Consider the following 24315-nt stretch of genomic DNA (forward strand, 5'->3'; position numbering starts at 1 on the left):
ATCAGATTTATTTCAAGACATCTAATACTAAAACAAAAATTGATTTGTGTATGAGGTGAAAACCTTTTAGACTGAACACTGGTTTTTTCGATGAATAACACTTACTGGTAAAAACTTATTTTCTTTTTTTAGTAGCACAAATACAAACCTTTAAAAGACTGCTGTACTTATATAAACACCTGAACAGAAATAATGTCCTCAACTTTTGGAGTAATTGTGTCAAATGACATATGTGATCTTTAATATTTTTTATCATGGTTTAGCTATTATGATTATACACAATGTCTAATTCATAATTTCAAAATCTGAGTTTTTGTGTCATTTCAGCTACATCATCAGTGTGGGTATTGTGGATAAGCTGACACAGTATTTCCGGGGTGTCCAGGGTCCAATAGACGATGACAAGGAAGGGGCGGAGTTTCTACAACATAGCCTGGGTCTGCTTGTTTCCATGACGAAAATCATGTCAAAAAGGTAAGTTGACCAGGACTTCTCCAGTTACATGATAATTTGAAAACTTTTATTTTAGGCTGCACTTAACACATTTATTCTATTTTAAGAAATACAATCTGAGGTCATTGTTTGAATATTTCATCTTATCATGGCTGTATGTCCTTGCAACAGCCAGGGTCAGTATATGAAGTTCAAAAGGTCACAGCTAGGTCAAGGTCATGTATTGTAGGTATAAACTATATGCTGTCTCAATTAAGGCAATAAGGGTTCAGATACTACTGCTCCATAAAACAATATATAAAAGATTTTAAAACCATTGCAATAAAAAACAATATATCAAAATAATTGAAAAATACAGTATTGGTGAGGCCTAATAAGGGCGCCCCTACCTTTTTTCCAAGAAAAAAATCTTTGACAGAGTGTCAAAATGGTGTTCAAAAGTAATAATTCATGTGAAAAGTTTTGCTACTTTATGTGTTCAATTTTCTTCAGCCAATTAAGTCACTGGAATACGAGTGTTATCCACATTTTGTCTGTTCCTGCAGATGTTAGTGCAAAGTGCACCCGAAACTAAACACACATACAAATAATAACTTACCATCTTTATTTGAAGATAAAGTAAAAGACTTCATTCATGTTGTTAACTAACTGTTGTTCAGAACAGAAAGCGTAAATCAAGTATTAGGTCAAAGAAAACGATGTCTGATATGATCTGGGAAATCACCTGTGTCTATAAATAGAACACAAAAGAGTTCCATTTGAACATAAATGCTGGAACACATGTTCTCTGGTTTAAAGAACAGCTGGCATGATTTACAAGTTCACAAGAATATTCAAGTGATGTTTAAGTTTAATATATGATAATAAATAGATATCTTCATCTGGAATATTTTTATGACTGAATATTTTACCGTCTCCACAGCCTTGGGTATTCTGCTATAAGGTATAGTCTTTTTCATATAACTTCAGAATAACAAATCTTAATAAGGGTGCCCCCACTGTCACTTACCCGCGCCCTGCGCCCTTATTAGGTCATAGCCCATGTTTGGTTAATCACCTACAGTTTTGTATATTAATGGAAGGCGTTTCATACTGAGATCATGTCTCAAGCCTCATTATACAGAGTTATAGCCCTTTGTTCATACTGATGCCATCTTTGTCTTAAGATTTGGGAATGTGGATAACTTTTACTAATATGGATCATTTGCCAGGAATGTGGATAACTTGACATATTTTGCCACGGTTAATTCTTGAGCTCATTCCCTTGTTATAAAGAGACTAAAAACACACAACAGACAAATAATTTATAGAAATATGATCTCTTTCATGTAGGATCAAATTGACCCATTTTTGAAGACCATAGACTTCCTGGGTATTTTACAGATGAATAAGATGAGATTTGTGTGTTTTCGTACATAGGAAGATTAATTGTATAAAAAACATTAAATCAGGACAAACAGGTTGACTGGTATTTCTGTTTCAAATGGCGGATTTTCAGTGATAAGAATATATGGAAAAACAGGCTTATTGATTCTGGCTGTAATGTGTTGTACATCTTCATGTTAATCATGACACAATGCATGGAGAAAAAGCGATCATCCCCGGCCATTACCCTGGTGAGAATGCCTTGACGATAAATTGTAACTACGCAACTCAAACAAGCTGAAATTTTGTCCGTATTTTGTGGCAGTAATTCCATCAGACTAGATGTCCAGGGGCAAAAGATTCACATCATGGATTTATAGGAAATGTCATATCAGTGTTTGTATGTACCGACCGGATGTTACATAGCCGCTGACAAAATATGTTTTTGGTCAGGACGGCAAATACTGCTCATAATGAATGTCATTTATTGTATTTACAATCTCGATAAGGAAGAATTATCATTTACCATCATTACTGTAAATTTCCCAGTAAATGGTGGCTGTCATTAGTGTAGAGTTCATTGATCTGATATTGTCTGTTATCTAGATACATTACTTGATGATCAATTTACTAGTGGCTGGTTGTGTCTAATCATCAGGAGCAGCAGAGAAATTACTTCTACAATGGAGTCTAGAGTACTTGAGTTGAATAATTTTTAAGACGAGAGTCAGATTGGCCAGCATTAAACTATACTTTTTTACACAGTGTGTTCCATGACCATGCTGAGGCAAAGGAAGTTGTGGTACCCTTGCATTTTAGAGTAGGTCTAATTAAAAGATACCTAGGTCCTTACAACTGTTCAGGGCGAAATTTAACAGTGGTTAATAAATGTATTTGGTATTTATTTTGGTAGTTTTGAATCACATGGATATATATTCATTAACTGATTCACATTTAAGTTGAAATATTTTACAATGACTATGAAGGTTTAGGTCTGGATAAAAAAAATGATATTGATTCTTTTTTGGAGAGAGGATGACAGGTTTTTACTGAAAAGTTTTAAAAGGTTATTAACACTATATAATTTCAGGGGTTTTATTTTTTAGAATAATTTTTGAAAATCAAACAAAATTACAAAATAATGAAGAACAAAACCTTTTTTTACTTGATGTCCCATTTTTTCTAATGGTGATTATATTGCAACAAGTTATTCAAAACATGATTTTTTTCTCAATACACATATGGGCGAGAATTTTCCAGACAAAAGTCACGAGTATAACTCTGTTTCAATAGACTTTATGTTCGTCGGCCTGGTGTGAATTTTAACATCCCTAAAATCTCTGTTTCATTTACATTAAACCAAATGTCGTCTCATGTTGCATAACGACGGTATAAACCTTTCTTAGAGAAATTTTATAATGTATGAACAGCAATCCCCATGTTTATATTGTCCATTATCTGTTGAGAAAGAAAAGGCGTAAATGAGCTCAGTGGATTTTTTTTTATTATCCTGCTTCAGAGGCTGTGTTGTGGTCTTGAACACTTAGTATGGGTATGAAAAAGATTTTGATGGGCATTCATACAATATGGTCGACAATGAAAGTGGATACTTTTACTGCAAGTTTACGTGTATCTTTTGTGAAGTGCATGCTGTGCTCGGCTAATCCTAAGCAGTTCGCATTGTGCAAGATTGTGTGGTAATTTTTATATTACGAGATTTTTACTCTCTTCGCCTTTCAATCTTACACCTCGTAATGTCGATGCCAGTCCATTAGACAGGGTATTTAAAGTGAGGAAGCATTCTCTGGCTTACGAACTGAAGGTGTTAATGACACATTAGCCATAGGCAGTTCTAAAGTTAGTTCGGAAGATGAGCACACACTGTTCCTTCTGCACACACTCTGTACATACCCCATCAGTGTATCCCTAGGGGACAAATAAGTCCAGCACCCGCACAGTTACATAGTACTTAAAGGGTTGTATGTTCCAAAAGGGGGTGTGGCTTGATTCCATACCCTCAATTCTCATCTCTATTAAAGTTCCCAAATTCCATCTTAATCAGAGCTGTTTACGCCTAAAACCATAGTGGGCAGGGTCTTCGATCCCTGAGAGAATTTCTAACTGCTAATTTGAGCATTCTTTGATTTGATTACGAGTAATTAGCTTGTTTTGATGTTCGTAACGTATGGTATACAAACGGAGCTAATTTGTATTTGCTGGTATGAGGTGACAATTTGGGCGGGTTCTCATGGGGACTAATGTAGATTTCACCTCTGGTCCATTAGAGGGAGGTGAGAGATGGTCGGAGAAATAGAATAGATGATGGCTCCTCCCAACAAGCAGTAATGTACTGCTGGAATATTGAACTAGTGACTGTTGTAGATATTGTAATCTCAACATCTCATTCTAATGGGAGACCATGCAGCAGCATAGAAGTTTGGAAACACTGACTTGTAATTAAGTCACTATGTCAGCTAAAAATCAAGTCGGCAATTTGTTAAAATACCTCATTTATTGTAAGTTATATTTTGTTAAGTACAAATGAAGATAGTTTTTGACATTTATAAACAAGTGTCTGCAATGAAATCCATAGTCTTTTGGGGGTTGATTTAAATTTCATTTAAGATAGATGTATAAAATAATAGACAATATGTTTGATTTAAAAATAGCAGGATGTGTCACAAGAAAATGTAAAAAGATCCAATTCAAATTTTCAGAAATAAAATTAATATTTGTATTCAGAAAATGGGAATTTGGGGTGGGGACACTGGATGGGAATTTTGGGTAGGGACACTGGATTGGACACTGTGGAAACACTCTATGGGACACTGGATAGGGACACTAGGTAGGGACAACTCGATGGGACACTAGATAGGGACACTAGGTAGGGACACTGGGTAGGGACACACTGGGTAGGGACACACTGGGTGGACACACTGGGTGGAAACTATGGATTGGGACACTGGGTAGGGACACTGGGTAGAGACACTGGGTAGGGACACTGGGTAGGGACACTGGGTGGAAACTCTGGATTGGGACACTTGGTAGGGACACTGGGTAGGGACACTGGGGGAGGCACTGGGTATAGACACTGGGTAGGGACACAGGGTGGAAACTCTGGATTGGGACACTGGGTAGGGACACTGGGTAGAGACACTGGGTGGTGACACTGGGTAGGGACACAGGGTAGGGAGACTGCTTGGAGACACTGGGTGGAAACTCTGGATTGGGACACTGGGTAGGGACACTGGGGGAGGCACTGGGTAAAGACACTGGGTAGGGACACAGGGTGGAAACTCTGGAATGGGACACTTGGTAGGGACACTGGGTAGGGACATTGGGGAGGCACTGGGTATAGACACTGGGTAGGGACACAGGGTAGAAACTCTGGATTGGGACACTGGGTAGAGACACTGGGTGGAGACACTGGGTAGGGACATTTGGGAGGCACTGGGTATAGACACTGGGTAGGGACACAGGGTGGAAACTTTGGATTGGGACACTTGGTAGGGACACTGGGTGGAGACTGGATTGGGACACCGGGTAGGAACATTTGGTGAGGCACTGGGTAGGGACACTGGATGGAGGCACTGGGTAGAAGCACTGGGTAGGGACACTGGGGGAGGTACTGGTTGGAGACACTGGGTGGAGACACTGGATTGGGACACTGGGTAGGGACACTGGGTGGGGACACTGGGTGGAGACACTGGGTAGGGACACTGGATGAGACACTGTATAGAGACTCTGGGTAGAGACACTGGGTGGAGACACTGGGTAGGGACTGTGGGTGAGACACTGTATAGAGACACTGGGTAGAGACACTGGGTGGTGATACTGGGTAGGGACACTGGGGGAGGTACTGGTTGGAGACACTTGGTAGGGTCACTGGGTGGATACACTGGATGGAGACACTGAGTAGGAACACTTGGCGAGACACTGAGTAGGGAGACTGGTTTGAGACACTGGGTGAGACACTGGGTAGAGACACTGGGTAGGGAGACTGGGTAGGGAGACTGGTTAGGGACACTGGGTAGAGACACTGGATAGAAACACTGGGTAGAGGCACTGGGTGGAGACACTGGGTAGGGAGACATGTTGGAGACACTGGGTGAGACACTGGGTAGGGACGCTAGGTGGAGACACTTGGTAGGGACACACTGGGTCGAGACACTTGGACGGGACACTGGGTAGGGTCACTGGGTGGAGACACTGGATGGAGACACTGAGTAGGAACACTGGGTGAGACGCTTGGTAGGGACACACTGGGTGGAGACACTTGGAGGAGACACTGGGTAGGGACACTGGGAGAGACACTTGGTAGGGACACACTGGGTGGAGACACTTGGAGGAGACACTGGTTAGGGACACTGGGTGAGACACTGGGTAGGGTCACTGGGTGGAGACACTGGATGGAGACACTGAGTAGGAACACTGGGTGAGACACTTGGTAGAGACACTGGGTAGGGACACTGGGTGGTGACACTGGGTAGGGACATTAGGTGGAGACACTGGGTGGAGACACTGGGTAGGGACACTGGGTGGTGACACTGGGTGGTGACACTGGGTGGGAACACTGGGTGGAGACACTGGGTGGAGACACTGGGTAGGGACACTGGATGGTGACACTGGGTGGTGACACTGGGTGGGAACACTGGGTGGGGACACTGGGTGAGACACTGGGTAGAGACACTGGGTGGGAACACTGGGTATAGACACTGGATGGGAACACTGGGTAGAGACACTGGGTGGAAACACTGGATAGGGACACTGGGTAGGGACACTGGGAGGCACTGGGTGAGACACTGGGTAGGGACACTGGGTGAGACACTGGGTAGGGACGTTAGGTGGAGACACTTGGTAGGGACACACTGGGTGGAGACACTTGGAGGGGACACTGGGTGAGACACTGGGTAGGGTCACTGGGTGGAGACACTGAATGGAGACACTGAGTAGGAACACTGGGTGAGACACTTGGTAGGGACACACTGGGTGGAGACACAGGGTAGGGACTGTGGGTGAGACACTGTATAGAGACACTGGGTAGAGACACTGGGTGGTGATACTGGGTAGGGACACTGGGGGAGGTACTGGTTGGAGACACTGGGTGGAGACACTGGGTAGGGAGACTGCTTGGAGACACTTGGTAGGGTCACTGGGTGGATACACTGGATGGAGACACTGAGTAGGAACACTTGGCGAGACACTGAGTAGGGAGACTGGTTTGAGACACTGGGTGAGACACTGGGTAGAGACACTGGGTAGGGAGACTGGGTAGGGAGACTGGTTAGGGACACTGGGTAGAGACACTGGATAGAAACACTGGGTAGAGGCACTGGGTGGAGACACTGGGTAGGGAGACATGTTGGAGACACTGGGTGAGACACTGGGTAGGGACGCTAGGTGGAGACACTTGGTAGGGACACACTGGGTCGAGACACTTGGACGGGACACTGGGTAGGGTCACTGGGTGGAGACACTGGATGGAGACACTGAGTAGGAACACTGGGTGAGACGCTTGGTAGGGACACACTGGGTGGAGACACTTGGAGGAGACACTGGGTAGGGACACTGGGAGAGACACTTGGTAGGGACACATTGGGTGGAGACACTTGGAGGAGACACTGGTTAGGGACACTGGGTGAGACACTGGGTAGGGTCACTGGGTGGAGACACTGGATGGAAACACTGAGTAGGAACACTGGGTGAGACACTTGGTAGAGACACTGGGTAGGGACACTGGGTGGTGACACTGGGTAGGGACATTAGGTGGAGACACTGGGTGGAGACACTGGGTAGGGACACTGGGTGGTGACACTGGGTGGTGACACTGGGTGGGAACACTGGGTGGAGACACTGGGTGGAGACACTGGGTAGGGACACTGGATGGTGACACTGGGTGGTGACACTGGGTGGGAACACTGGGTGGGGACACTGGGTGAGACACTGGGTAGAGACACTGGGTGGGAACACTGGGTGGGAACACTGGGTAGAGACACTGGGTGGAAACACTGGATAGGGACACTGGGTAGGGACACTGGGAGGCACTGGGTGAGACACTGGGTAGGGACACTGGGTGAGACACTGGGTAGGGACGTTAGGTGGAGACACTTGGTAGGGACACACTGGGTGGAGACACTTGGAGGGGACACTGGGTGAGACACTGGGTAGGGTCACTGGGTGGAGACACTGAATGGAGACACTGAGTAGGAACACTGGGTGAGACACTTGGTAGGGACACACTGGGTGGAGACACTTGGAGGAGACACTGGTTAGGGACACTAGGTGAGACACTTGGTAGGGACACACTGGGTGGAGACACTTGGAGGAGACACTGGTTAGGGACACTGGGTGAGACACTGAGTAGGAACACTGGGTGAGACACTGGGTGAGACACTTGGTAGGGACACACTGGGTGGAGACACTTGGAGGAGACACTGGTTAGGGACACTGGGTGAGACACTTGGTAGGGAGACACTTGGAGGAGACACTGGTTAGGGTCACTGGGTGGAGACACTGGATGGAGACTCTGAGTAGGAACACTGGGTAGAGACACTGGGTAGGGACACTGGGTGGTGACACTGGGTAGGGACATTAGGTGGAGACACTGGGTGGAGACACTGGGTGGGAACACTGGGTGGGAACACTCGGTGGTGACACTGGGTGGGAACACTGGGTAGAGACACTGGGTGGTGACACTGGGTGGAGACACTGAGTAGGAACACTGGGTGAGACACTGGGTGGAGACACTGGGTGGGAACACTGGGTGGGAACACTCGGTGGTGACACTGGGTGGGAACACTGGGTGGTGACACTGGGTGGAAACACTGGGTAGGGACACTGGGTGGAAACACTGGGTGAGACACTGGGTAGGGACACTGGGTGAGACACTGGGTAGGGACACTGGGAGGCACTGGGTGAGACACTGGGTGAGACACTGGGTGAGACACTGGGTGAGACACTGGGTGAGACACTGGGTAGGGACACTGGGAGGCACTGGGTGAGACACTGGGTGAGACACTGGGTAGGGACACTGGGAGGCACTGGGTGAGACACTGGGTGAGACACTGGGTAGGGACACTGGGTAGAGACACTGGGTAGAGACACTGAGTGGTGACACTGGGTAGAGACACTGGATGGGGACACTGGGTGGAGAGACTGGATGGGGACACTGGATGGAGAGACTGGGTAGGGACACTGGGTGGGAACACTGAGTAGGGACACTAGGTGGGGACACAGTGGGTGGGAACACTGGGTAGGGACACTGGGTGAGACACTGGGTAGGGACACTGGGTGAGACACTTGGTGAGACACTGGGTGAGACACTGGGTAGAGACACTGAGTGGTGACACTGGGTAGAGACACTGAGTGGTGACACTGGGTAGAGACACTGGATGGGGACACTGGGTGGAGAGACTGGATGGGGACACTGGGTGGAGAGACTGGGTAGGGACACTGGGTGGGAACACTGAGTAGGGACACTAGGTGGGGACACAGTGGGTGGGAACACTGGGTAGGGACACTGGGTGGGGACACTGGGTGGGGACACTGGGTGGAACACTTGGTAGAGACACTGGGTGTTAGCTATTGTATACATGTATAATTACTCGGTCTCAACAGAACCCCCCACCCCCCCCCCCCCCCCCCCCCCCAAAAAAAAAAAAAAAAAACAATGAAAGTGGAAATCACCAAGCATCTGACAGATTGGCAGTATTTTAAATCTTTTATTCTTTTAACATGAAATCTTTTTATACAACTCAAAAATTACTCACTTTACGTTATTCAGCTGCATATCCAATCTGGTTAAAAAATTTTGAGGGGAAAAAATCTGACCAGAATGAAGTCATACAATAAGATATGGCTGTCATAATGTGAAATTTTTAGTTATCATTCAGATTAATAAAATGATTTACTACAAACTGTCAAAGGAATATTAAATTCTTGTTTTTATTCAATTGAGGAATAATTAGGAATTCTGGGATTGAGGGTTTAACCAGACTGGTTAGAGATAACACAAATTTGATTTCCACTTGATTTGGTTTGAAATTTAATTCTACAAAAAGTGGATTATCTGATAAAAATAACCCCTGGAATGTATCATAAGCCTGCAATGTTTCTTTATTGAGCCGACCAGGGAAAACGATGGGGCGTCGCCATACTGTATAGTCACTAGAATCTCTTGAGTGTCCAAACCAAAACAGCTTATTAGAAGTTGTGGAAACCTTGTAGCGATGCACTGAAGCATATCCAAATTTTCAGGCCTATCTTTTCTCTGGATTTAACTTAATTCGCATGCATTATGGAGCAATATTTTACAATAAAAAGTGATATTTTTGCAGCTCGGAAAGATGAGTTATTTTTTCTTGCGATGATTATGACAATAATTCCCGGTTGCCATTGGCCTTTATTGAATTATTTGCAGGGATAGCCATCAACAAAGAAGCTAATTTTGGACTTGTCAATGCATCCAGCATTTTTCTACCTATAATCCCAATGCGTTATGACAGGAGAAAATCTCAGGGATTCTTACAATCCCCGCTTATTAACTTATTAATGCGAGCATCAGGAGAAGAGCGTTAGTTAATGGAACCGGGAGAAGTCCCTACAGACCGTTCATTAGATCGTTGGCGGGGCATAAGTGAATTTATTATATCCAAGATACATGCTAGTTACACCCATCCTGATAAATGCATCCACGATCAAATATGACTCATTTATGTTGGGCTAATAATATGCTATCAAAACACCAAATACAATGATGGGGACCAAATATGTTATTTTCTGTAATTCTTCTGAGGTTATGATAATGTTTGTATTCTAGGATCCGCCAGTGTTCATCCTTTCAAGTGATTTGGCAGACTTTTTGATGTCTGGTGCTAAATATCAACCACACAATTTTCTAGTTTTCGCAAAGCAGGAAAAAAAATATGTTTAACCCTCTGTCGAAATGATTAAAATTGACAGGAGGGTCGCCTGATTTGACGAGGAAGATGATTAAACTGTGATGAAGACATTAAAATATAAGACGATTAAAACATTCTGTGTCTAGTTCAAGTTTCTACCAGACATAAAATGTTACATGCTTAGATATTTATTTGGTTGCCGCAGACGAAATCCTCATCTTGAGACGATCCATGAGTGGTGGTCAGTCAATCGGCCAAACGCTTAATGGTCAGTTAGGTGAAACTGCAGTCTAGCCAATTGACCATAATTGGGTGCCTGAGAAATTAATGGCCCTCTCGGCTCTCTGGGTTACATTTATTACTAGGTTTTGAGCTGAGACGAAAAGTGAGTTTGTCACATACCGTGGCTGTTTCTGCATCCCTGAGGGAGTTCCTACAAATACTATACTGTAGAGTTAGGATTGGTAGAGTCAGTTGATTGATCCTTTTAATTGAAGAAGTGATACTGAGGTAATCATGAAAAAATGAAAAATATGTTCAGGAAAATGCAAAAATTATATTCAACTTTCTAGTTTTACAGATATCAGTTTATTCAGGAAATTCAGGAATGCATGTGTAAATGCTTTCAATCGGTATGGTCAAATTTCACAAAAAAGAAAAGATGAAAAAAGCAAAAAGGCAATTATGAATTTCTTTTATTTTGATTTATATAACAACTTTAGTTGGCCTGGATGGATAAAGTAAACAGATGATTAAATTTGGGAGGAAACCAAAGTATACCCAAAGAAAACCCATGTGGTCAGGTCACTTTATTAGGAACAGGTGATCACACTCTCTTAGGTAATTACAAAAAACTTTTATTTATTTCACTGTAAAATTATGTTATTTCATCAGTAATGGTCGGTACCATTAGTATTTTATCGGAGTTGTACTAAGATGACGTTCTGAAATTTTAATAGCCAGTTTATTTCCCAATATCCTCTAATTTCAAGGTGATTAAGAATACTGAAATAGTGGTGTTGTGTAATCGGAGATTCCAGTATAGTAATTACCATGAGTGATGACGTAGTTTTTTTACGTTTTACCTCCCAACAAGAAAGGAAGGAAAAAAACCTGTTATAATAGAGAACACTTGATCTACCCCATCTTGTAGTTTTTGCTATATGAGACTTTTCATCAGCAAGAAGATAGATACGATAAACGACAAAACAAATCATACCGTATTTAACTTGAGAAACATAGCAGAGGTCAAATCTTTCAAAGTATTTCTTGGAGTTTTTCTCACGGATCATATATCCATGGAGATCAGAATTAAACTTTTATTTACATTAAGGTTATTTCCCTTGTATGATTTTTCAATTAATGGTTTCTAGTGATTCAGAATCTCTGAGTGCATTTTATTTTACAGGAAGTTCACCCATGATGATAGACTGTTTTTATGATGATGGAGAAAAGAAAATAATAAGAAGAATTTTAAAACTGGTTATAACTTTAATGGTTACGAGGGAGAATGTGGTTATAACTTCAATGGTTACGACAGAAACAAATGAACATTGTATCAAGAGTATTATATCAAGATAAAGGACTTTTTTGCAATATTTCAGCAGGGATCCCTGCATGTTAAATACGGTAATGTCTACAAAAAGATTCTATAGCTTTTTTTATGGAGGCGTTTACGCCTGCCATATTACAATCACCTACGAGTTGTGACGTCACAATATCTCACTTTCATTTTCGTTATATTTCCTTTCACAGTTCATTTTGTAGTTTCTTTCGGTTCATATATGATGTAGTTGAACTATATATACATTTATGAAAACTATCAAGACTACAAATAAAGTGCTATTACATGAAAAAAGGTATATTCAGTATAAATTTCTCTTCGGCGGAAGCCCGGAATTTGAGACCTCTGGTGGTAATTTCTATAACTAGGGGTAATTATTCGCTTATACTATTAGTTCCAAGTATGAGGCACGTCATTGTAGTCCGTCATTCAAAGTAGATGTGCACAGAAATGTATTAACTATGCTTATAATGTTGTGAACATTTCAGGAACTATTTTGAATAAACAATAAGAATAATGTCTTGTAAATATCTACACCTGCATCGATTTTTGCAAATCTATATCGAAAATACTGTTTGAAGGGAGATAACTGCGAGATTCTGACGTTACCTTACAGAGGACACTTGTTTAACTACTAGGAATAAAGACGGCATAGCAACCAAGCGCAAACAAATTCCCGATTTTCATAATACCCTCCAGGTTTTGGCTAACAACATTTCTTTTGTTTACAACTTGGTAGTTTGTTCACGAGATTTTATGAGATTTGGTCCGATATTTAGCGATCACGTGTTCCGTCTGTTTTCGTGAGTGAGCACTCTGTCAAAATGGAGGCACGTGGACACGGGTTCACACGAAGCATCAAAGTGTGATATTTGTCGCTAGAAATTAATATCTATCAACATGAATTAAAGGCAAGTTGCTTACAAAGTTTAAATCTGTTTGTTGACCCACTGAAATAAGCGTTTGTTTATTTAGGACGAAACTGTTTACGATAAGTTGTTCAAGCCTGGCCAGACCACAAAATCACAATATCTACTGCGATTATAGTCCGAATTTTCTGACGATCTTGCTATATACTATATGCAGACTTTAATCAGCGATATCAACACCAGAACCCTTCGGATTACTGCGATAACTGATCGAAGTCCCTGTGTTTCAAATCTATGAATCGGTAGACCTAACGTGATCGGTGATGGCGTGATGGAATTCGATCGTTTATTTTTTAAAACTAAGAAAACTGGCACATATCTGTCGTGGTGGTCATTTGTGCTGTACCTTCCCCGACAGAGACAATATACATAATCTGGGCTTTTGTGATAAGGTTTACTGCAGTAGCTACTCGCACTCGTAATATATATGAAAATGCTAAATTATTATTGAACCAGCTTGTCTTATTTATATATTATTCGGCTCACGATTCAACCTTTTCAAATGTTTTCATGTAATATAACTTTTTGTTGTTTTCATGTAAAATGATAAATACATGTATATCTATTGGCAATCGATATATCAAATTCATATAATATAAGACTTTCTCAAATATCAATATTCCTCATAACTTTCAAAATAAATCTATATTTGCTTTTGAAATTTAATTAAAAATGTTTGATATTCATGTCACGAACAAATCCCTTAAAACGATCATCAATCTCCTTATTGGTCTCCAGAAAGTGTGAAAATAAATGAAACTTTTTTGTCAATAATTCTATTTATTATGAATTCATGTATAACCATTTAGGTTTTTTCCAATGTTGACCTTTAAAACTATATATATACAAGCAACAATCTGTGGGATGTCAAATATGGAAGGCTATATAGCGGTTTCAGGATAAATTGCCAAAAATGCTTATAAGTACTGTTTCTTATCACTGATCACATATATTGGGTTTTTGACTATTATGTGTTATTGCTACTTAAGTGTGAATTTTTTCGGCTTAAGTGATAATGTATTTCTTTGTACTTGTGTGCAACAGACATCGCAAGAGTTTAATTCTCCTACATATAATATTGACTCCTACAAAAAGAAGTTGAGTGATCATGAGTGGTTGACTACGAGAGGCATTTTATCAAATCTCATATTGACCATACTGATTGCTCATGATCATATTTCATCCGGCCTAGTAAACTCTAGAAAAAACATCTTAATTTATGAAAGTAGCTACATGTAACTCCTTTAATGTATGTGTAAAAATATATAAGTATATATATATATCGTACAAAACATCAAACTTCTAATATGGTAGATATGAAACATACATTTAGGCTGACTGCCTGATAATATAATTTGTACAGAGTTTACAATCCTTTGACATTCAGCTCATAATATACACCATTATAATTTGATCTGTCGTCATGCGTCGGTTTTCTTCTTAAGACCAAGATATCGCAGAATGGTGTACAAAAGGTTCTTAAGCTATTTTATCAAAATTGTTAATTTCATGACCCCATATGTGTCGCATTCTCCTTGGGGAGAGGATACATTTTACTATAGTTTATATAGGAAACTCATCACACATATTTTAGCATAATTTGTTTCATTTTCATTGGAAATTGGTTAGCACGTGGTTAGGGCAAACTTTTCTCAATGATATATTGTCAGAGAATGTCAAGGCCAACGACTTGTTATGGGTTCGAATGTCAAAAATAAAAATCTTATATTGATTATTTTTTTCATTTCATATGAAAGAACATAGTCCACTGAAACAGAATGTGCATATTTTATTGTCATCAGATAAAAATATGGCAGAAAGATATGGCACTTGGAAAAGAATCATAAAGCTATTTTCTCCAGCCAAAATTAAAAAATAATCCAAAATTGCAGAATAAAGGTTTCTGCTCTTTTATCTATAATATACACATGAAGGCTTGATGTTTGGCGCATCGATAACGTATGGCTGGCTACAAATGTTATACTTATATTTGACCTTGACCTTCATTTAAGGTCACGGGGGTCAAATGATGAAGAAAATTCAAAGTTCTTTCAAAATTATTAATTTGGGTCACATTTTAAAGAATCAGCCCTTTTAAAGGTGTGTGCAATGTATCAAGGTCAAATAATCAAAATGACGCAGATATGGCACTTTTAAAAAGAAATTCCTACCAAAATGAAAAAATGACCCAAAACTGCACATACACATGAAGGCTGGATATTTGGCAAACAGATACACGTAACAATAGTTACATGTGTAACTGGCTACAAATATTGAGTTTATCTCTCTGACCTTGACCTTCATTCACATTTTAAAGAACCGGCTCTTATGAAGGTGTGTGCGAAGTTTCAAGGGCAAATTATTAAAAATGATGCAGACATGCCCTTTAAAGAATGTTTTCTTGCCAAAATCAAAAATTATCCTTAAACTGCAATTCAATTGTTGGCTCAAAAGGGGTCAATTTGGCTCAATTGACATAAATAACTTCTTCTCTGAAACTAAGCAATCGATATAGCTCATACTTGACTGGTAGCATCCTTTTGGGTAGGGATTCAAAATTGTAAAAATGGTGGGGTTGACCCCCGGGGGGCAGAGTCAAAAGGGGTCAATTGGTTTCTCTGAAACTAAGTTATGGATATAACTCACATTGGTGTGGTAGCAATCCCTATGGGGTTGTACCCAAAGTCAATTTCATTTCATGGATTAATTGCACAATTTGGTATAAAACCTACATTTGTATGGTAGCATGGTTATGGGGTGGGTATTCAAAATTGTACGAATGTTGGGGTTAACCTCCCGGGGGCTGAAGGATGGGACCAAAATAGGTCAATTTCGCTAAATTGACATTTTTACACAATCCTGATGTAAAAATAGGCCCAGGGTTCTTTCCCCACCCCAAGGGACTTATACAATCATATTTAATTGATATCAAATATGAAAGTTTTCTTCAATATTTTGCATGTAAAACGCTGTATATTTATATACAGTACCTATAGCTACTAGGCTATTATCTACATCTTGGTGGTAAATTAAAAAGCAACAAATCACAGTTTATTGTTAATATTGACATTGGATCTATTAAAATAGATGGAATTGATATCTAATTTTGAAATAATTGTCCTTAAAAATGAGGTCTTTGTTAAAAAAAAAGTGTAATAACTTTTAAAAGCTGTCAATCTAATTTTGATATTATTCTAAGATCAAAATAGAAAGGAATAAACAATTTTGTTTACAAGATATTGAAAGACATTGTACACTTTCAACAAAAAAGTAGCAGACACTCCCTGTATTTTCAATACATATCGTGTATTGCTATAACTTATCGAAATGCATATCTTATTGTTTGGTCATTTCTAATACCCAGGCCTATAAAATATAAGTTTGTTTTAAACACATAATGCAAATTTTGAACTACTTAAGTATAAAAGATGGTTTAAAGTATGAATGTTAATGACATGTACCTAAGTAGACGTTGATTTGAAAAAAATTAAAATGTTTGACTTTTTAAGTAAAGGTTTGATTGAAATAAGAAATGTTTAACTTCTTTTAGAAGTAGGTTTGCAACTTTTAAGATGGTTAAAACCATTATGTACATCGGAACAGTCTAAACCATTACATTCATCAGGACTGTGAAAACCATTATGTCCGGTTGGTTTGACACATTTAAGTGGAAATGTTTAGTCATGTTGATATCAGTTTAATTTGTATTCTTGCTTTATTTCAAATATCTCCTTTTACATCTGACTAACGCCTCCTACAGTACTTTCAGTACTTTGATTTACTTAAAAAAAAAGAAGAAATTAGCTGCATATGATTGTCTCCCGACAAAATTTCAACTCAAATATGATATATTGCAAATTTGCCTGATATGATTGATGGTATAAACTGAATTTTCCAGATTAATCCAAAACTTTAAGATAAGATTACTGTATCATCAGGCCATGGAGTTCTTCAAAAGCTATCATATATTGTAGAAATATGTGTAATTTTTGTGAGTAATTTTTTTTGATGGATGACCAGTGATTTCATTGACAGATTTGTGTTGTTTTTTTCCGGGTATGTATTTCATAATAGTATAATCCATTAGCAAGGAATACAGCTATTTTTTGCAGATCTGTTTTTATGCTTTTGATTGATGATGTTTATTTTCTCCTTTCGAGATAATTTGATGAGGAATTTCACCTAATTATATACATTTTAAAATGTTTTTAAGTTTAGAATTTTGGCAATTGTCTGCAGTGTATGATTAATGATTTCTGATCTCATTAGATTATCTGGGGTAGGTCATTCTCCACCTGTATGCTGTATATCATAGAATTTAGGTATATCTCAAATATATATTGAAGCACTCTTGTGACAACTAAGTTAAGAAAACCTGCATTTTGCATTGTATCAATTTTGATTTGAACATTACACTTGACAACCAAATCATTGTTTACTCGTAAATGATAATTGTGACCAAATTAAAAAAGAATAACCATCACTCACATATTATTCGATATGTCAGGTTTTCACAGAAGGTTTTAAGAAGTAAGATCATTTTTACCAGTGTATTTGATATATATCTATATTTATCTTCTGTTCCGTGTTATCTTCACAGGCACAACTCCAGATATATTTGACCAAAAAATAAGGTCTTCTATACACCAGTGTATTTAATGATTTACGAATACTTATCTTTAGTTTCTTTTTGTCTTTACAGAAACAACTCCATATTTGACCAGAAGAAAGTAGAGGATCCTACGCAGCTTATCAACACTTACGAAATGACAGAGTTGGTCGGGATCGTGTCCCTTCTCTACGGCATGCTGTTACACTCGGGAGCTCCGAGTCGTAGTGATTCTTCCCCACCAGAGTTCCCTCAACACACCATGGCTGTAGCTCTCACAGGGCTTAGAATGCTCAACAATATGGCTACTCTAGACCTTCGTATGTTGCAGGTAAGGTTTCAACTCATCACATACTGATATACATAAAAGTCTCATCATCCAAGATGATACATCATCAACATTATACATCATCAACATTATAATTATACACTTCTTGTCTCTAAAATGGCACACAAAGTAAAAAAAAAAAATATATCAAATTAACACCAGCAGATTAATAGATTCATAGATAATGTGTTCTAAAAATGATTGCTTAGAAGACTAAAAATTATCTAATGGATATAGAGGCATAGCAAGATAGAATTTCTTCTGAATGCAATGAATTATTGTTGTATTTCAAAATAAAAAAAAATAGAAAGAGAAGCTCAAACTCTGGAGGGTGGTAATAGAGTATTGGTATTGTCTAAAGTTATATAGCAACCTGTATTATATCAATCGCACTTACTAATCTTTATCGTAGATTTAGCACTAGCAAATTCATGAATAAAAAACTGTGTGCAGTGTTTTAAATACAAATTTATTAATGATACAAACACAAATGATAGTAGCCAAATCAATGACACATTTTGTTGTAGAAAACTCTCGGAGATGAGGGCATGTCCTTAGAGTTCCGTCACATCGCCAGCTACCTCATGTGGTACTGTAGTCACCACACATCAGAAGATATACTCCACGAGGTCATACAGTGTGTCGGTTACTTCACTGTTCTCTGTCCAGACAACCAGGTACAGTATCATGTCCGCAACATTTACAATGTAATATGTCAGCAAAGTTTTCACATGCAACACTAGACTTAGTTTGTTTTGGACTGGTCTTATATACAGCTACAGTCAAATATTAGCATTGAATTCTGGTTTTGTTACCTAATTGTTGTTGTTAAGGAGAAAAGAAAGTTGATAGGTCACCAAAGGTCAGAGGTTAAAAAAGTTATATTCCAGTAAAGATAAAAATTTGAAAGTTTAAAAAAAAAAAAAAAAAAAAATTACTGACATCATTCTCAATATTCTCAATCATCAGAGTTGGTTCCCGAAGGAATATATCTTGTAATATTCTAAAAATGATTTATTTGAAATTGAATTTAGATACAATTTTAAATGCAACAGAAATGGGTGTTGAATGTTAAACCATTTTATATGTGTAATTATTACTATAGGTATTTTCATCTACAAAGCTTTAGGCTAAGTAATAAAAAGATTAAAAGCACCCTGCTAACATGGATGATTAATCCGACACTTGAAGGAAGTTTTCTGCAATGATTAAATGATACTGATTATGAGGTGTTCGACCTCTATAAATATGTGTAAAACTTTGCCTGCCTGTTTTGGTAGCATTTAATTACATAGGGAATATAATCAGACATGTTGTTGAGAGAATTACTTGGCCCTGGCGAGTTTACCCCAGAGCGGGTTATTCCAAGAACTACACAGTACGTTATAATTACTTTCCGATTCCTCCTATTACAAGTTAATCTAAGTTTTTGTATAATTTTGACATGTCTTTCCTTCATTTTTGTAGTTTGAAAAAAATATATATTTTGAAGAAAATTCCTTCAGGAGTTTTGCAACCAAATTATACTAAAAGCTTTTGAATTTTTACCAGGAAAAATCCCTTAAAGGGATGAAGCTATTAGACAAAAATTTCTTCAGAATTTTTTTTAGAAAATCTAACAGAACATCTTATCAGCATTCTCAGTCCTGTAGGATAATATTTGTACAGTAGGAATATTCTTTTAAAGAAGACTATAATTAATTTTTTGTTAGTTCAGAGAAAGGGCAAAGTATCAAAACATTGAAAATATTCTGGCTTTATTTAGAAAAGAATATGTGTTAGCGTCAAAGTAGTTTTGAATAAAATGATCTGTAGACATCTTAATTTTTCAAAGTTAATTAGGAAAATAACCGAAGCCTATTATTGTTATATTATATTTATATTTTGACCCTTTCCAGGAATTTCAAGATACATCTTTACAAACCTAGATTCTGCAGTATGACTAGTTGTATAATATCTAATCATGTATATTGTAAGGATTTAACTCTTTCCGTACTTTGTGTTCTTTCTTGATTCTGTATCGGAAGTAGTTATTAGGCTTGACCCAGGCAGTTAAACAAAATGGCTGACTACATTTGCATTTTTGGTGTGTTGTTTTTCTTCATATAGAAATACAAAGGTTAGTGTTATATTCGTACATTATTGAGAAAATATTTAACTAAATTAGATCTAGATGTTGCATTGAACACTATGAAATGTCCTAGACAGTGAAATCTAAAATGAAAATGTAGCAAACCACCATATTTACTTTAACAATCTGTGGAGAAAATATCAGCAACTATTACCCTAACTGAATAAAACGTAACCTGAACGAAACAAAAACCAACTAAAAAATGTGTTTCAAAAATCTTGAACACCTTGTATATGTCATTGTATTGGATCATAGTAAATGTTATGTGCTGTTTTCATGAAATCATCACTTAACATCAGCTTAGCCTGTCGACAGTCGGGAAGAGAGAGTTTGAAATAATGCCGACTATAGTCAACAATTTGGAAGTCTGAGGCTCCACATTGTTATGTCGACAACGGTACAAAAAGAGTTAAACAAAAATAATTCTGAAATCAATACCTATATACATGATATTAAAGTCACAAACTTTTCAGATGTATGAATAAGTTGTTGAAACAAAGCAAGAAAAGAAAATTGAATTGAAAAATTGAGTAAAAACAGAAGCATATGCCTATTTTGTCATAAAATATCTTTTCATTAATTAACATCCTTATATCATCGATGTAATTAGACCGCATTGGCCAGTCAGAATCTGGTCTTGCTCAAAATGTATGACTAATGAACACGGCTATCATATAAACAATGGAGGGGTGTATTGATTATTTATTTGTGAGGTTCACATCACCAAACAGATTTGTGGAGTTAAATTTGATGTCCAGGATATTTCCATGATGTAATTATCATGTTTAATCGTGATATATGTCCATGATGGCAACATATGGAGAATGGAATGGTTTCAAATTTGAATAAGAAAAATTAATTAAGTATTCATACTATGCTTGATTTAGACTTGATAATGGTGTGGAATATATGTCATATGTAAAAAGATTGTGACTTGCTCTTATATCAGGAGTCGGATATTTCCAGTTACAGATTGTTTACCGCCCCAATAATCTAGCCCGAAATGACCAGGGTTATCAACCTACCATTAAACATAGTCAGTCAATCAAATCCATAATCCACACTCTTTACTGACCACATATTGTACCATGCTTATACACCCAGTCTTAGGTGAGCCAATCACATTATAATCATTTCAAATCAAAATGTATTCTAGCGATTTACCGATGTTCAACCGCTACAATGGCAAATTGATTACCTAATTGTTGCAGTTGATTTTTTTTAAACTAAAAGATAAAAGGAGAGGTTGAGCAAAATTTGAAATACAAAACTCATTCCAAGTTCTTTTAGGCACCTGGTATAAAGCTTGTAGTCTATTGTTCCCACGGTGTTACATGTCAAATTATTTATCATTATTTAGTTTATTTTTGGTCAGTTTGTTTGTTAGAATAAATTAAATTCCACACTTAAATTTCCACTAGTTTCACCATTGATGCTATGGTTTACTCTCACACCCAGTTGTGAGATGTGAATTCCAATGTCCATGTAAAACAGATTTTGACAAAATGTAATAAATTTCTATGGAGAATGTACAAAACAATAGCACATATTACTTAGTAGAGATACTCAGCAGAGCTGACATGTATACATGTATGGAAAATCTGGATTTTGGACATTGAAATTTTTTTTAGAACAAGTTCCAAAAAATTCCATGGAATCTGTGGAAAATTTTCGAAGGGAACATTTTGGAAATCCCAGTCTTCTCTGTACATGTTGATATATATTCTGTTGTGAACACCTAGTTGAAAATCATTGAATACGTCCAATGCAAGTGAAGTCTTGTTCTTCCGAATTATATTTTGTAACCTCTGTTAGGAACAATGAGGTACATTTGTTTTCGTCATTTATTCTTCACAAATGATCGGACACTAGTTTGTATCAATTGATTTATATAATTCTTAAGGTTTGAATGTTTGTGTGATGAAAATGTAGTATCTCATTTGTGGCTTTGGACAAATTGTATAGAAACAATGTTGCTTTGTTTAGTTGAATGCATAATAAGTCATTTCTGAGGTAAAAGAAAGGCAAGGGTTTTCTTGTTCCAGTGAAATACATTGTATTTTGATTTGTCTGACATCAGGTAGAATCTGGTTTACAAATCTCATGTTTATAAAGGAACAAAACACAGCTGCAAGCTTCTTTGGTCAAAACATGAGGAAAATGGACTCCAAGCTGCCATAGAATAAGGCCATTTAATCAACTTTGAGATAATCCCTTGACAGGTAGCCTTTCAGGTTCCTGGCATTATATCTGTAGAGAATACCTTGAGCTTTTGCTGGCTCTAAGCTTGTGACAAGTAATTGAAAAGACACATATTTTGTGTGGATTAGGTCATGATCGGTGCCTGTAAAGGTATTGTAGTGGTCCTCAGGGATAGAGTTTATGGTGAGGATCCGACGATCGGAGATAGAGTGTTGCACTGGAACACATCAATCACATTTGTCATACAGTCCCGGAGATTCTGATACCTGTGTTCCTTCAGTACAATGTCATCTTGATTTTTCTCACTGTTCCTGTTACTGGTATCGCCGATGTGTCATTATGTAGATGAACCTTTCACATCAAAGGATATGAACTAATTACAAAAACATGCAGGAAATTAAAAGAAATAAAGAACACTGCCTTTTCTCACGTACATCATGGATGATTTATCAATAATTACGCTCTTTTGATATTTTAATATCATAATGCAATGCGATTTATCCGACGTTAATTTCCCTTGTCCGTTAACCTAGCAGGTATGTGAAATTAAATGGCAAACACATTCCATTGTGCTGTCAAAGTTCTGCCATAGACTATTGTGATGAGGTTTGTTGGCGATTTTTATTTCTCAGGCTGCTGTTTATGAATCTTTAACTTCTTCCTTACACTAATTTATTAGTTCTAATACATTCTGAAAGAAAAGATTTATTTTTTGTCTGAATGTGATAATTTTGTGTTGAAATTTAAACTTCTATATTTATAAAATTTTAACTTGAGTTCATTTAACTCATTGCAATACATTACAATATTTGACTTGATACAAAATCTCAATTTTTATTTTAGAAAAAAAAAGTACAAAACAAAATTCATTATTAACAATTTCTCTTCAAAGAGGATGTTTTTGTTTAATATCCATTTTGATATTGGCCTACTGGGTTAGATGAAAGTGTTCTATCATCTGAAATATTTTACTATTTCACACTGGTAATTAAAAATCTCAAAGAAAGACAATTATCATATTGCGATTGTTTTCAATTATTTTGATGAAATATTTGTATGGATGTTCTGTAAGGTAATCAGTTTCTTCACCTTTGAGATAATCAACTCCCTCCTGTAGATAGAGCATCTGGTGATGAAATGAAACTTAATTTACATTTCATGGTGATTAATGTTGTCGATTGATTGTAGGTGACATGTTAGAGCTTGCTAATTAACGGCACTATATCAAGGGGAGGTAACTGAAAATTTATATCTGGACTCCATTTTTTTTCAGTATGAAAAATAGTGTTAAAATATAATGTTTTAGTTTCTGTTCAGGTGAAAAGAAATTTTGTTTGAAATTGAACACTACAAGATAAACATTAGGTTTGCAGATTTCCATAACAAAAGGTTTAAATTATTAATGAATTAATTATCCTGATTATAATTAATTTTCTTGACCATAAGCTTGTACTGCTAAAATAGATCACAGGGAATAACATCTTTTATGTTTTTAGATTTGTTGCTTGTCATTTACTGGCATAACATAGAGTATCATAGGAGACCTGCATGAATAGTATGAGGGTATATATGGCCCCATCTGTGGTGAATTTTGTCGATAGGTAACTACCTTAAATATAAACTTATTCTTTAGTCTGTATAATGCAGGATAAGATTCAACAGACTGCTTTTGTTCCACTTCTTTATATCTCTGTGGTACGACTCCCTGGACTTCCTCCTTGGTATTCCTCATACAGGATACTACAAACTTAACATGTAAGTATTCCTCATACAGGATACTACAAACTTAACATCTAGTAAAGATAAAATCTCCTCGGTATTCCTCATACAGGAT

The 24315-nt window shown here is 37.9% G+C and overlaps 1 protein-coding gene across 2 annotated transcripts in view; it reads left to right on the forward strand.

Annotated features, from left to right (window-relative positions):
* LOC117334053 (S phase cyclin A-associated protein in the endoplasmic reticulum-like) overlaps positions 1-24315 on the forward strand; it is a 114350-nt gene that overhangs the window by 78057 nt on the left and 11978 nt on the right. For both annotated transcript variants that reach the window (XM_033893483.1, XM_033893484.1), the window contains exons 24-26: positions 328-474; positions 17914-18151; positions 18676-18825. In XM_033893483.1, the coding sequence (XP_033749374.1) occupies positions 328-474; positions 17914-18151; positions 18676-18825 (535 nt within the window). The remainder of the gene's footprint in view (positions 1-327; positions 475-17913; positions 18152-18675; positions 18826-24315) is intronic.

Source organism: Pecten maximus, chromosome 9 (assembly GCF_902652985.1).
Source record: "Pecten maximus chromosome 9, xPecMax1.1, whole genome shotgun sequence".
Taxonomy (NCBI): domain Eukaryota; kingdom Metazoa; phylum Mollusca; class Bivalvia; order Pectinida; family Pectinidae; genus Pecten; species Pecten maximus.